Below are 14,551 nucleotides of genomic sequence, written 5' to 3'. Positions count from 1 at the left end.
GAGAAAGATTGTACCTTCGTTTCGCGATTTATGTTTCTATATTAGACTTGCACGATTTTGTGCATCCCATCTCTTGAATATGCGGCTGCGAAACGCGACAGAAACGAAATATAATAAATAAAAAAAATACACCCTAAGAAACACAATAAAAGAATAAAATTTGCAATATTAATTGTAAAAAAATGTAAAGCAAGTTAACTAGTATCAAAAAACGTGTATAATATTACTTTAGTCTAAAATAATTGATATATCATACATAAGTGTGTAATCAAATATTAATATTTGTTCTCTTATTATAAATTTTAATCGCAATAGTATAAATAACTTCTATTACCACTTTCCCAATAGAACATAAATCATATGTTGAATTAGGAGCCAAATTTTTAAAAATTTAAATGGAAGTGTCGATATATGACTACTTCCTTTAATTTTTCTTAAAATAATGATGAAAAGCATGATAACTTAATTAAAAAAACAGTTATCTAAATACATTGTATATCCGAAAATATATAATTTATGTGTGTGCGTGTGCGAGCGCGCAATTATGTTGCAACATCTGCTACATAAGCCATAGCAAATAGCTATGGCTAAACATCGATCTTGATCGAAGCGTTCTATAGGTGAAGAACCAAGATCTGTCTTGACGCGATAATCGGTGAACGTGGCCGCGACTCGCCACGTTTCAGCTTGCAAGGTCTCGACCTTGCGCGAATACAATCTCTCGCTCGGGAGAAGAGAGGAGACTTTGTCGTGGCGGCGACCGAAGAGAAAGACGTGGGCGCGCACATCCTACAGCGATTTTCTTTGGGGCTAGAATGCGCGAAGTGGCAAGGTGAGTTTCCCATGCTGCGTGGCGGTATGACGGGGCGCGTCGTTTATCAAAAATAAATTATCAAGAGGAGGATCTCAGAGAAAGAGAGGCGCGAAGGGAGGGCGGGCGGGGTGGTTATACCGCGTGCCTTCGCGCGTGCATGGCCGCGTACAGGAAACTCCGGGGACCAGGGGACGGAGAGGTAATCGTGGCGGAAGGACGAAGCTCGACGAAGATGAAGAAGACACCGAAGAAGCGGCGAGCTAAACATGGGGAGGGATAGAGGGAACGGGGGAAGACACGGACCGACCACGAAGAAGCAACTTACGGCGACCGTTGCTCGAAGGACGGAAAGGTGGAAGAGCATCCTTTGGAACCGGTCCGTCCTCTCGGTGCATGCTTGCTGCGGCCAGATGAAGCCAACAGGCGAGCCTTATTCGTGGCGCTTCGTCCTGGCGCGTCTGCTGGAACTTCATACTTCGAATGAACTCGAAATAAGAGTAGTGACTCTGGTGAACCAGAGCAGCAAGAGAAAAAAATTGATATGCATGCGTTAGCAATTTTATACTTAAATTCGGCGTATGACAATCATCTGGACCGATATTTTTCGATGCAGTTGAATAAATATTCACATACTCTTTTTTGAAGAAATTAAATTACAGGCATCAACAATCACATTGTTATACGATATAAACGGATTGTATATATAGAGCAAAATATATAATTTTGTGTACAATTTTATGAGCAATTTTTATAGTCTCTCATATTTCGGAATATATATTTTACGTAGCTTGACACACATATCGATTCAAATAAAACGCAAATAGAAAGGGTTAAAAAAGTAATGATAGTTGTGTTGAGAATATAAGAGGGTTAATGAAAGAAGAGTTCTTGCAAGGCAAACGAGATGAAACTGATTCTATCTCTTCGATATATAGCTTATCATCATGATTGCATGAACCAGTACTGTTACATCTAGAATGCACTATTCCAGTTTTATCTTGTGTAAATGTCGTATATAATATCAATATCTGTAGCTTCAAGTTAGAACAGGTTGCACTCTCGTACGCATGAATATATATACCACAGAATAATATTCTAATTATAGTGTAGAAATTTATAATATAATTTATATTATAGCAATTTATATCATAAATATTATATCATATAAATTTGATCCAATCTTTAAATATTATATTTAATTGAGCACATCTCAAATCAGACATATAATTCAAAGGAGATATTTTACCTTTTATTTTCAAGTATATAATATAAAAAAGGGATGCATTATAATCACGCATACATACATATACATATATAGTTATAGACATTATTTAGTCATTTTCCTGTGATTATTATATTGATACATTTGCTTATACTTCAAGAAATAATCTTATGTTCTGAATCTCTATCTCAAGTTCTGAAATATTTCATATTTTTTCTGATATTTTATTTTTATAAAAATGAGATTTTGTGATAATATCAATTTTCTAATAAATTATTTTTTTCTATCTAACGCATTTTGTCCATCTAATATATGGTATGTAACAGTATTTCACGATATAGCATAAACACATTGAAACGGTAGATTTATTAAATCGATTATTAGTAATTCGTTTAATATCCGAATTCTTTCAATGGAAAGTTGGAAATCTTAATTATAATAAAACTTGTCAAAACACACGCACATATACGTCATTTGACGTATGTATAAATATAAAATATAAAATAAAATAATTCTTAGGAGTTATGAAAAAGTGAACCACAACCTAATTTAGAAAATATAAACATAGAAAATATAAAAATGAGAGAACACAAATGAAAAGAAGAGAGAAAGAGAAGAGTAAGAGGAAAGAGCGGAAAGGGGAGTGAGCAAGAAGACAGGGGGCAAAGCGGGAGAGTGACAGGATCACAAGGTGAGAGGATGAGAGAAAGGGAGAAGGGGGACGAAGAACAGGTTAAAAGCGATGATGATGGAAAGAGAGAGAGAGAAACAGAAAAGAAGAGAAAGGAAGAACAAGAGAGAAAAAGACAGAACATGATGAGGAGAAGGTGGAGGAAAAATGAACGGAAGGCGGTGAGGAGAGAAAGAACAGAGACAGAGGGAAACTGTGAAGTTAAAGAAGGGCTTGAGAGAAAGAGAAAAAGAAAGGGATGGAGTGAGCGGAAAGGGAGGGTAACCTCCAATAATTGTGAATGGGGATTCGGTTTTCTGATCGACTGTTTTGTATGCGAGAGAGAACGCTGTCGCGTCGTGCTCCTGAGAACTAAGAATACTGCGAAACCTATAGGAGTAACTGTAAACGCGCGATGCTAATGCAATGAATTTCTATTCATTGACGATATTTGTGTTTTATGACGCCGCAATTAATTCTTAATTAGCCGATGTCTTTTTGCAATCAAAAGAAAATTTTATTTGCGCTGAGATATAATTATTTAGCATAAAAATTTACAATTACTCGAGAGAAAGAAAGGGAGAGATGTTATAGATTGAATTTCAAATTAAAACAATAAGAAAAGATCTTATAGATTCTTTTCATTTGCCAAAATAAAAGCACTTGAAGACTGACTGTTAAAAAAAATTAACTTATCTTTGTACATATATTTCTGCGTATTGTATAGTTTTTAATTGAAATATTGTACATATATATATTTACTGCTGTTAATTTTATAAATCCTCTTTTTCTTTATCTTTATAGAATTTATTTTTAAAGATATTTTTTGTATGAATGTAATTAATTTTTGTTATAATTATTGTGTATATATATCATGCACAATAATTATTATGCACATATCATGTATACATCGCACAGTAAATTCAGTCCTTTTACGAAGTCTAAATTTTTTATAAAACATGCGTACACACACAAAACTCTGCTTTAGAAAGACTAAGCTTATTTATAAAAAAGCTGATTTTTCAAAAAGTTTGTATTATACATAGATATCACTTGCATTAAATATTACTTCTACTACATACATAATAAAGAAGATCGCTAAATATATTTAGTTTAAATACACAATTTATTCGGGCACGTACATATTAATAATATTTTAAGCAGAAATAATTAAAAATTTATGGTGAAAATTTACATGATTATGAGCTTAACAAGGAATCGAATATTCTTTTTTTTTTGTTATAAATCGAATATTCTCTCTGTATTGGTTTTGTCAGCGACATCTTCTCGATATATCCAGAAGGATGATTTGATTTTGTACGATTTTGTTTAATCTTTAGAAAATTAAATCATAATTGGAAATTTATAACTCTATATTCATAATGATGACATATAAATAATTAGTTGCAGTAATAATGAGACATATTTGATATAATATAATTTAGTCTAAGTATATATACATGTTCAAGAAATATTTTACCGACATACCTCATCATATCCTAGATCTTTAATAAGCAATATCTAATTTTACTAGCTTTTTAAGGCTCCTGCATACTCACTGCAGTCATCTTGAATTGATGACGTCAGAAGCGAGAAAATACCATAAAAATTCTTGCGACTTACGCTAAAATAAAAATGTTTTTCAATAAAATAGGGTTTGTAACCGATAGAACCGACTTGTAAAATATACCGAAAACTCTCCTTTTGTTTGGGTAAGCAATAAATAACATTGTATATGTCGAATTGAATTGAGCCTAATCAAGGACGAAAACCAGCTGTTTGACAGGTATCGAAATGAAATAAATATTTGCTTTCACATATTAAATTATAACAAAATGAGAGTCTTCGGTATATTTTAACACTATAACAATTACTTTAAAAATAGAAACACTGCACTAAAATGATAAATGACGCTGTAAGTCGCAAGAATAATTTATGTCATTTTCACGCTTAATAGTTTATAGTTTTGCCAAATGTGGCGTTGTCGTACAAATTTTACGGACTTGGCAATCGAGTATGCAGGAGCCTTAAAGATAGCTTGTATCATTGGGGAAATAATATTAAAGTTTCGCAACTCTGATTAATGCTTTGTAATTATTTGAATCTGTAATAATTGAAGAATCTGGTCGATTGTCGGTAATATCAAACAATAATGTGTGTGAACTTTATTTTTAAATAATAATAATTACAAAAAATACTAATCGATTTGAATTAATTTTGCAATTTGTCGCAGTATTTTTCGGGATTTATTGTTAGCCCATTAATTTGAAAATATCTACGAGAAAGAGAAGAATATTTTTTATATTTATATGATATTTTTTCTTTATATTTCTATAATATTTATCTATAATAATACTCTCTCAACTCTTGAATTATTTTTTTAAATATGATAATCATAGAAATAAATAAATGTACAGATTTGATACTACTTCGTACGTGTCGTATGTTGATAGTCAGTCGATATAATATTCTCGTAATAGAAAAATCGATACTCGCCAAATTCGTGTATTTCTAAACATTTATTTCGGTCTATTGTATTTTATTAAATAAAGTATAATAATCGTATATTTTACTTAAGAGTATATTTTTGTATATATATGTATGTATTTTAATATAGTTCTAGAACACACAAAATATAAATTTCTGATAATGAATTTCTCATAACATAAAAAATAAGACATCAATAAATATAAATTAAAGTAATAAAATTTAATATAAAAACGCGCTTTTTGCTATGACAATAAATAATATTTTTATTGATGATAAGGAATTATTATTTTATCTTCAGATTTTGTATAAAACATTAAAAGTCAAATAAAAATAATTCCATATAATAAATACTAAATTTTTTAGTATTAAATTTTATTACTTTTGATTACTTTATCATATTTATTGATACATATACTTTGAGAAATTTTTATTAGAAAATATATTTTGTAAATTCTATAATTTAAAACACATATATATAAATACTTAAGTAAAAAATATAAAATTGCATTTTATTTAATAAAACAATTTTAACATTGAAATTTAATATACATATACACACGAAGAAAAGCGAGATTATTTCACATTTTAAAATCGTGTATTTCCAGGATCAAATATCCAATACATTTTATTCTTACAGTGTGTTATATTGCGAAACCGAAACTCAGATTAGCTTTAAAGGTGACAAATTTCGACAAAAAAAATGTATTTCAAATCTAGAATATAGATGATTTTATCTAAATACGTGATAAAGATTAGCGAATTTTATATATGTACATATACATTAATGATTTAGAAAAGCAACTGTGTGTGTTATTCAAAAACAAAATCTTATCAATTAAAGACATACATCGACAACATCGTACATGCTTGATTGTAATACATAAATTATAATCTTTCTTATTGCTCTTATTATTATAATCATCGACTCAATCAAACTTATCGAATTTTATATCGGAAATGTCTTACTTGTACATGATCTAATAGCTGTTAAAATCGGCGGCTTAACCGGTGAATAATAAAAGTGTTAACTTAATAGTTCGTGTGAAGAGTATGCTGCTATAACTATTATTATATCATATCGCGATAAGTTACATCTAATGAGTTAATCTAATATTACTAATGAGGGAGAGGGGAGGAGGACAATATATATAATCGAATGGACGAGTCAAAGAATCAAAAATGTGATCAAACATTTAAAATGACTTTAAAAAATTTATATTGTCCAAGCTCTTGTCTTTTGTCTCTTCTCGTTTATAAAATAGGCGAGGTCCGAACGCGATAGCATTGATTTTCGAGTTAATTCTTGAGCTAAAATAGCCAATCAGTCAATAAATTGAGCGTTTTTCGTTCCGTAACTTGGCACGTTACGCGAAACTTGATAAATTAGTTCAACAGTCGTTAGAATTAACATTAATACATTCAGTGCCGCATAAATTTTAATCTTTCCGGAAGTCTAATTAGGAATTATAGATCATAAAATTGTAAATTGAATGTAAATGTAAAACATTTTTTTCTCTTTCTTCAAATTTATATACAAATTTCTAAGTACAGTAATTTTATATATATATATATATATATGCCACTGATTGTGAGAGACGTTGTTCTTTGACACGATTGCCGCGGCATTGAAAGTATTAAGAAATTACACAATGAACACGCGGGATCGAGAAATGAGCGTGATGATTCGCGCTCGAGCGTATGATCAAGATGTGCGTCTCGGCCTTCTCGACTATCGACGTAAAACAGTAGTATGAATGATATGGGGATGATGATTCAGGCGATGTCGTGAAAGTCAGCCGAAGAAAGCTTCGAGCACATCGTCATCTCACCCTCGAATTTAACTTATGTCATAAACGGCAGTTTATCAGTTTTTCGTAGTGCATGATAATATTAAATGATCAGTCAATAGAGAAGGACTCTGTGTTTCTTCTCGTTGATTTCTCAGTCAATTTGCACAATTAAAGGCATATTTCATTCTCGTTCCCTCTTAGATCAGACTGTAAAGATCGCTATTAAAACATGTATACATTCTTTTGATGGAATAAGTGAGAGCGAGTCATTTCTGTCGTATGCAAAAATCATTCAGCTGATCTTAGATTATCGGTGAACTTGTCACTGACAATGAGCGCGATGACGAGGCGGAGAACATGAGAGTTCACTTTTATCTTGACTACTTTGAGATGTGTAATAATGTAATAGCAATCGTCGCATGCGCATTTAATACACATTCACATCTTTTTCCGAATAAACGACTTATAAATAAAATATGCGAGGTATGTTAAGAGTATATATTGTAAAGTATCAAATCGTGGCTTGGTTTGTATTGGTCTTCTATTCGTTTCTGTTATACACGCATTAATGTAAACGTACGAGACACATATTCATGCGTTTCTTTCGTTTCATCGTGTCTTCCTAGCATAGTCAGCGAACGTAATATAAGCGAACGACGCGAAATTGTCTATCGATCTATAGAAGTCCTCTTACAATTAGTGACTTCGACTAGACGTTGGTATGCTAATCCAAATAAAAATAATAATCGCAATGGAATATCACTCGTAGACAAAAACCAACGCTTTTGCGTTTTCAATAACAACGAATTCGTTTCGGGGAAAACCTATGTCTATCAATATTCTTAAATCACAGTCAATTTAACAGGAATGGGCATCATGAATAGCAATAAAAATAGTAATAATAATAATAATAACAATAATAACAATGGCCGAAAGCGCGTCGCATAAGATTTTATTTTAACCATTATTATTATTATTATTATTATTATTATTTTCTAGTATCGTTTCCGTATACTATGTTGAGCGTCACAAAAATGAGCAAATCCATGTGTACTGCATTTATATTATCATTCATTGTAATCTAAGTTAGTTCATACAAAACAGCATCTATTTGTCGGCATTTTTATTTACTTAGATTGTATAAAGCTATAATATAAATGTTATTACACATATGGATTTTGCAACTCAATATTAGTTTGTAGGAATGGACAGAGTAAATCTACAAATCGATATGCTCTTCCGCGAGTATTTTTAAATCATGTCAATGATTCAATCGTAGAGGAAAGACTGGATCCAAGTGGTTACATGTCTCTAAAATTGTAATCACTGGGTCAGTTTATTCAAGTAATTAACCATTTGAAGCCAATTCACTCCTCTAAGGCTGAAAGAATTATAAATCGTGCATATATAAAAGCTAAAGTAAGCTTTTAAAATCTTTGACAAATCTTTAGCGATTGAACTCAATGGTCTGGATTGTATAAACATTTTCTTAAAAAGAAAATGTGAACCATGTTAGGTAGACAAAATGATGGTAGAAAGTGTATCGATGTAAGCTCTATTAAAAAAATTCTAATTACCTTATAAAACGCAATGAGCAAAACACAACAAGTGAAGTTTACTGTGCGATGTATCTACAATCATTTAAACTCAAAATGTGCATCGCTTACTAATTCACAAAGAGTTAAATATGCTACGTGCAACAAAAACCTATGATATATAATTTAAAAAACTATCGATTGTGTGTTTTTATTTTGGCATTTTTTTTACCAGTTTAATCTTAAAATAATTCTTGATCAGTTTTCATTGTAATTGATTGCAGCACTAAAAATAAAACATTGACCAAATCTTTCAATATAGTATGTCAAATCATCAAGGACAAGAAAACTGAAAAGGTAAAAAAAGGAAGCCAGATTTCAAATTGTTAAATTCATTTGGCACAGATACAATCGACATTTTTAACATACTGCAACTATATTGGAATTATCTAATCTATCAGTTTTTTCACGTATGATCTTAATTCTTTGTTTAGGCGATATAAAAAAGATAAGTCGATACACATGTTATGTAAATATTAATAGGAGAGTATTGGAGGAAAAAAACGTTCAAAAACACGTAGTAATCGATTACAGTGGACGACACATTCGATTACTTCTAGACCGATCACGTGCGAAATTACAGCTAAGAAAGTTTCGCAAGTTTAATCATATGTCACGTCAAGCCTTCCCTCATAAAATTGTCACAATAATCGAAGGTAGATTGTTATTAGGGAAAGCAAACATGAAAAAAACTAACGATAGAAGCCGATTTCCGCGATATAGGCATCAGTCAGCGTATATACGAGTTAACATAAAACGTTAACGATGTAGACGTCATATAAATAGAAGTTGGCCATCATTACGAAAAGTAAAATCGTAATGTGTTTAACGAGCAATCAAATCTTCCGTATTATATCCCGATATTTTCTCGTTATAATCGCCGAAAGGAACGTTTACAAACTGCATTTTAAAATAGCGCGTCACGTTTTAGACGCGTAGTACGATTTACGTAAAGTATATAGAATCAATTTATATCAGTTTATACCTGTGAATAAGTACTTGTGGATTAGGGTTATGCATGTAGGGTTCCTTAAACTGTATAAGAACAAAGTTAAGACGTCGCCGCTACAACTACAGGAGGAACAACGTCGGGTTCTCCGGCACCGTCGACTACAGTAGAATCGACGACCTTTTTAACTTTTATGGACTCCGCACTATTTTCCGACGAACTCTCGGGCTCACCGTTTTGCGCTGCCGCATCTTCGCTCGTCTCCTTAGACGGTCCTTCGTTCAGTCCGTTACTATGTAATTTGTCATCCAACACTGGCACATCCGTATTTCCGTTTTGCGCGGTTCCATTGAGTTTTTGCTTTTCTGAATCCACTATATTTTTGTCCTTCGTATCCACTACATTCTCTTCTTTCACTGTCTCTTCTTCTTTTGTTATCTCCTGTTTCGTAGTTTCATTCTCGCGTTTATCATCATCAGTGACTGTTTCCTCCGTTTCTTGGGGTATCTTTTCATCGCTTATATCAGTTTTTGCGACTGCTTCCAAACTTTTATCTGCAGATGCTTCAATCGACGTTGTTATTTCTTTCTTTACATCTGTTGTACTAGTTGTTGCTTCCGTTTCTGTTACTATAGTTTTTTCCACAACTGTCTCTATAGTTTCCCCATTTTCCGTAAAGTCTACTGCAGTCGATTCTAGATTTTTCATTTCTTCTTGTTCATTCTTTACCAAAACATTTTCGCTTTCAGATGTGAGAGCAATCTTTGATTCTTTCTTTACTTCTTCATCTTTTTCTGCTGTTAAGCATTCTTCAGGTTTGTCCGCTACTTTGTCACAATTTTGTGACTGCGGTTCAATATCGTCTTTTTTGTCACTTTCAGTCGTTTGAGTTTTATCGACAAGTTCAGCTTGTATATTTGTCGCAATGTCTGTTGAATCTTTAATTTGGTTTTCGGAAGACGTTGGAGCATTTTCAGATTTTGATATACCATCTGAATTGGATACATCTATAGATTTATTGGCAGTGGGAATAACTTCAGTTGTGAGTATATCCAAGTTTTTTTCAGTCTTTTCTGTTATAGCAATTTGATCGCTGCTTTTTGTAGCTACGATAGTATCATCTTTTATAGTTTGTTCTGCATTTCCAGATGTGCTTGTATCTTCGTTCGTGTCTTTAGATTTGACATCAGATTCTACTGATCCTGCAATTGAAGTTTCTTGTTCAGAATTTGAAGGATCTTTTTCAATCGTCATTGCTTCTTCCTTTTGCGGCAGAGAAGTTGAAGAATCTTGTGACGGTTGATTTTTTAGACATTCTGTTCCTTCCGACTCAATCACTTCTTTCTCATTTTCGTTTTTTTCGATTTTTTGATCATTGATATTGGGTATGACTACATCTTCAGAAGTGTCCATTGGTTCACTGACATCAGTTGTATCTTTGTCAACTTTTTCATTTGCTGTTTCTAATTTCTGTCGTTTTGCAGACGTTTGAAATGTTAAATCCAAGAAGGACTTGATAGTTGTATATGTAACTTTTTCTTCATCATTAAGGGCTGTATTACCCTCACGTACTACAATAACTGTAGATAAACCTGCTTCTTTGGCAGCTGCAGCTTCTGTCATAATTAAAAAAAGAAAAGAAATGAGCAAAGAAAAATTTGCAGATATTGTCTAAAAATATAATGCAATAAATCTATACAATATGATTAGATTTTTTCTCTTTTCTTTAAAAATAAGAGAAATATACAAACCTTTTACAACATCAGTGAGAAAAATGACATTAGATGGTTCCTCGTCAATTTTGCTCAATATGTTTTTATAACTATCACTTTCTTGCTTGGCACCTACTTCTGTATCAAAGAAACCACTGAAATACTAAAAAAAAGGAAAAAATAATGTTGCATAATTTTTATACAAGATCTTTTTTATCCAGATATCGGTCGGTTTTATCCATGCATATCTAGTCAAATATCTTTAATTATAATGTGCATTGTATTATTATGTCTATATTATTAATATGTTAATATATATTACCTTAAGCAAATCGCCATATACAGAATGCCCGAAAAGAAGTTTCTGTGCTTCAACACTGCCACTTGAGTAGACATATATTTTTCTGCCATCATTTTTCCAAGATTCAAGTGCTTTAGGAACATCTTCATAAATACTAAACAAGATATAGTCTCTTGAAGCTTAACATTACAATTATTTGAATTTGAATTATTTTTTAAAAATTTTTACAATTTTAATTTATTATTGGATTATAAAAGTTTTCATAATCGTTATTATTTAAGAATGTTATTTCAAGAAATCAAAAAAATTAAAAATCAAATTAGAAATTAAAAACAAAATTATTTATAAAATAATATCTTGTAACAGTTACTTAAGAAAAAAGAAATTTTTAATATAATCCAACAATTATGATGCGTAAGCTAATTGACAAATTAGAATAATTCAAAGAATTATAAAATACATAGAATTATAAAATATAAGCACACCTACCTATAGCGTAATCTATTCTTATTTATGCATGATCTCTAATGAGATAATCACAAAAGTATAAGATAAAGTCTTATACAAATAAGAAAGTATAAGATAAAGTCTTATACAAATAAGAAAGTATAAGATAAAGTCTTATACAAATAAGAAAGTATAAGATAAAGTCTTATACAAAAAATAAATATAAACAAGACAACTGAAGTGAGCCCAAATATTATGTATATTCACCTCACTATTTATATATTGAATATATTGAAATATATCATTTATAGTATGTAATAGAAATATTTACATAATATGCACACACGCACACACAAATATATAAAATAGATGTCATTCTTTATTTTTATATCTAAGTGTATGACACAACTTGTATAGATTATCAAATTCTAATATTTTATAAAAAATCTTTATGCATCACAAGTTTTGTAAAGGCACATAATGCATGAAAAATCAATCTTATTGCAAGTTAAAACAAGTTAGAAAGAATAAAGTAGAAAAACTTACTGAGCTTTAACTGCGCCTGCTTTATATGCTTCAAGCCACATATGTCCTTGCAATTGCTTTAATGCCCCTGTCTTACGATCGTTATCCATTTGCCACAAAACATTTTTCAAGAGCGAATCTTTTTCTTCTTCAGGCTTATCACCAGTAATCGCTACAAAGCCATCCAATTTATCTTCCTCATCCTTTTTTGCCTAAAAAAAAAATATATATATATATAATATAATAAAATACTAAAAAAAACTCAAGAAAATAAATTATAAAACCCCCAAAAAATTAAGTAAATAATTGTATAATTTTAAAATTTGTTTGAATTAGAGCTAGGTTTAAACTAAACTTAATTATTTATGCATAATGTAAAAAAATACACATACAAAACATATAAATTGAGATTTAAGACACAAAATCAAGTTTTATATAGTATATAAAGAAGTTTGCATAAAACCAAGAAAAAAATGTCTGCAAAGATAGTTTTTAATACTGTCAAAGGAATGGAAAGAGGCAGGAATATACTTTATGCTCATTTGTTATTAATATCAGAAATTCCATTACTTTTATCATAAGAATAACATATAAAACAATATAATAATTCAATAATTTCTTTATTGTAACATAAGAAAGTCAGCGCTCTATGAATGTTCACTATTTTATATTTTCTCATATTACCTAAAATAGCATTTTAAAATGAAAAATCTCTTTAAAGTTTGAATGACAATCAGTCAATCGATCAAATTGATTTTGTTTAATTAACCAATTGAATTTCACTATCACGTCATAAATAAAAATTGTCTTAATACATTATTTGATTTTTTTTATTGAAAATGTTACGCTTTATCTAAAAGAAAAGAGAAAAAACACGAGAAAAAGATTTTGACATAATTTGATGTAAATTATGACTGTATTTTTCTCATAGCATACAAATTTTCAAACAAAGAGACACAAAAGCATTTTTCTATTTTCCTTTAACCTGTGAAATTAGTGGCAGGTCAAAATCCTATATATTTATTTGTCTCTTCAATTCTTTTGTATTTACCTCTTCCTTTTTAACTCTCTGGTCAAAATCATATAGTTACCTGTTCCTTTAATTTTTCATAGTCTTGCTTGAACTCCTCATCCTCCCATTTGGTCTCAATGTAATCTTTCAAATTCTGGCGAACGTAGGGAAACAGGGTCTCCTGCAAAAGGGAAACAAGCCGTGCATAAGCATCACCGTCGTCGTGGCGAAAAAATCACGCTCGGTGGCGTCTCGGCGCGCCGCGTCAATATATATTCGCGATATCTATTGAAAGATTGCAATGTTTGTTTTCGAGCTCGATTTTCCGATAGCGATTCGCGGGGAGGGTCGCGGGTTCGCTATTTTTCTTTCTCCATTTTTTTCCGCCTAAAACCTCGAAAACCGAGTCCTTTTTCAAGTCGTCGCTCGATTCGCAAAACACGACGACGGTGGCGGCGACTTGCCGAAAACTCGAGCCGGCACACCGCCCAGACGCGAGGACAATAACCCGCCGTGGAATTCGTATATATACGAGCCTTTTTCGCAGACACCCGGACGATTCGCCGGGATTACGCGGGGCTCGACCTGTGACCGCCATCGCCCTCGTCGCTTCGCGGGGAGATATCCGTATCCAATATCGGAAAATCCACGAGAATTTACTGTCCGGGGAATCGAGCGAGATACGCGAAGACAAGACGAGACGAGACGAGACGAGACGCGCTCGCGCCGTCCCATGCCTTTATCGCCTTTGTTCCTTTTTACCTTCACGAAGCTGATGCTCGTGGTGGTGCCTTCGATGTCGACGAGCACCGTCCTCGCGGTCTCACCCTGATCCTGGCTGCGCTTTTCCCCGGCCATTTTCTACGAACGACTCGCCCACGACCGTAGAATTAATAACGGTATATATCTATATATATGTATGGTGTTCCCCCTCGGTTAGGTTGGCGCTCACGCTGTGTATGTCGGCGACGACGCGTTCCTGTTGAGAGCCGGCGAACGAATTCGCTGTTGGACATGCGCCAAT

General features: G+C 32.1%; 1 protein-coding gene across 1 annotated transcript; it reads right to left on the bottom strand.

The window, feature by feature from the left end:
* Nucleotides 1–5,769: 5,769 nt before the first annotated feature.
* Nucleotides 5,770–14,527, bottom strand: Enoph (enolase-phosphatase E1). The gene is made up of 6 exons (XM_083039689.1): nt 14,290–14,527; nt 13,607–13,708; nt 12,537–12,727; nt 11,565–11,697; nt 11,282–11,405; nt 5,770–11,146 (listed from the first exon to the last, which is right to left on the bottom strand). Exons 1-6 carry the CDS (start codon nt 14,383–14,385, stop codon nt 9,633–9,635), a joined length of 2,160 nt encoding a protein of 719 aa, XP_082895815.1. The 5' UTR covers nt 14,386–14,527; the 3' UTR covers nt 5,770–9,632.
* Nucleotides 14,528–14,551: the final 24 nt, after the last annotated feature.

This window comes from Prenolepis imparis, unplaced genomic scaffold, assembly GCF_030444845.1.
Source record: "Prenolepis imparis isolate NDT839.2.m4 unplaced genomic scaffold, iyPreImpa1.0 SCAF_6, whole genome shotgun sequence".
Taxonomy (NCBI): domain Eukaryota; kingdom Metazoa; phylum Arthropoda; class Insecta; order Hymenoptera; family Formicidae; genus Prenolepis; species Prenolepis imparis.
This window is presented reverse-complemented; position numbering and strand designations above follow the sequence as displayed.

Excerpts from the sequence above, each read along its gene's own strand:
- Enoph (XM_083039689.1), bottom strand. The coding sequence starts at position 14,385 with ATGGCCGGGGAAAAGCGCAGCCAGGATCAGGGTGAGACCGCGAGGACG. Across the intron at positions 11,406-11,564 it reads TATATGGCGATTTGCTTAAG|TATTTCAGTGGTTTCTTTGA; the intron begins GTAATATATATT and ends CCTTTTTTTTAG. Across the intron at positions 11,147-11,281 it reads TCTCACTGATGTTGTAAAAG|AAGCTGCAGCTGCCAAAGAA; the intron begins GTTTGTATATTT and ends TAATTATGACAG.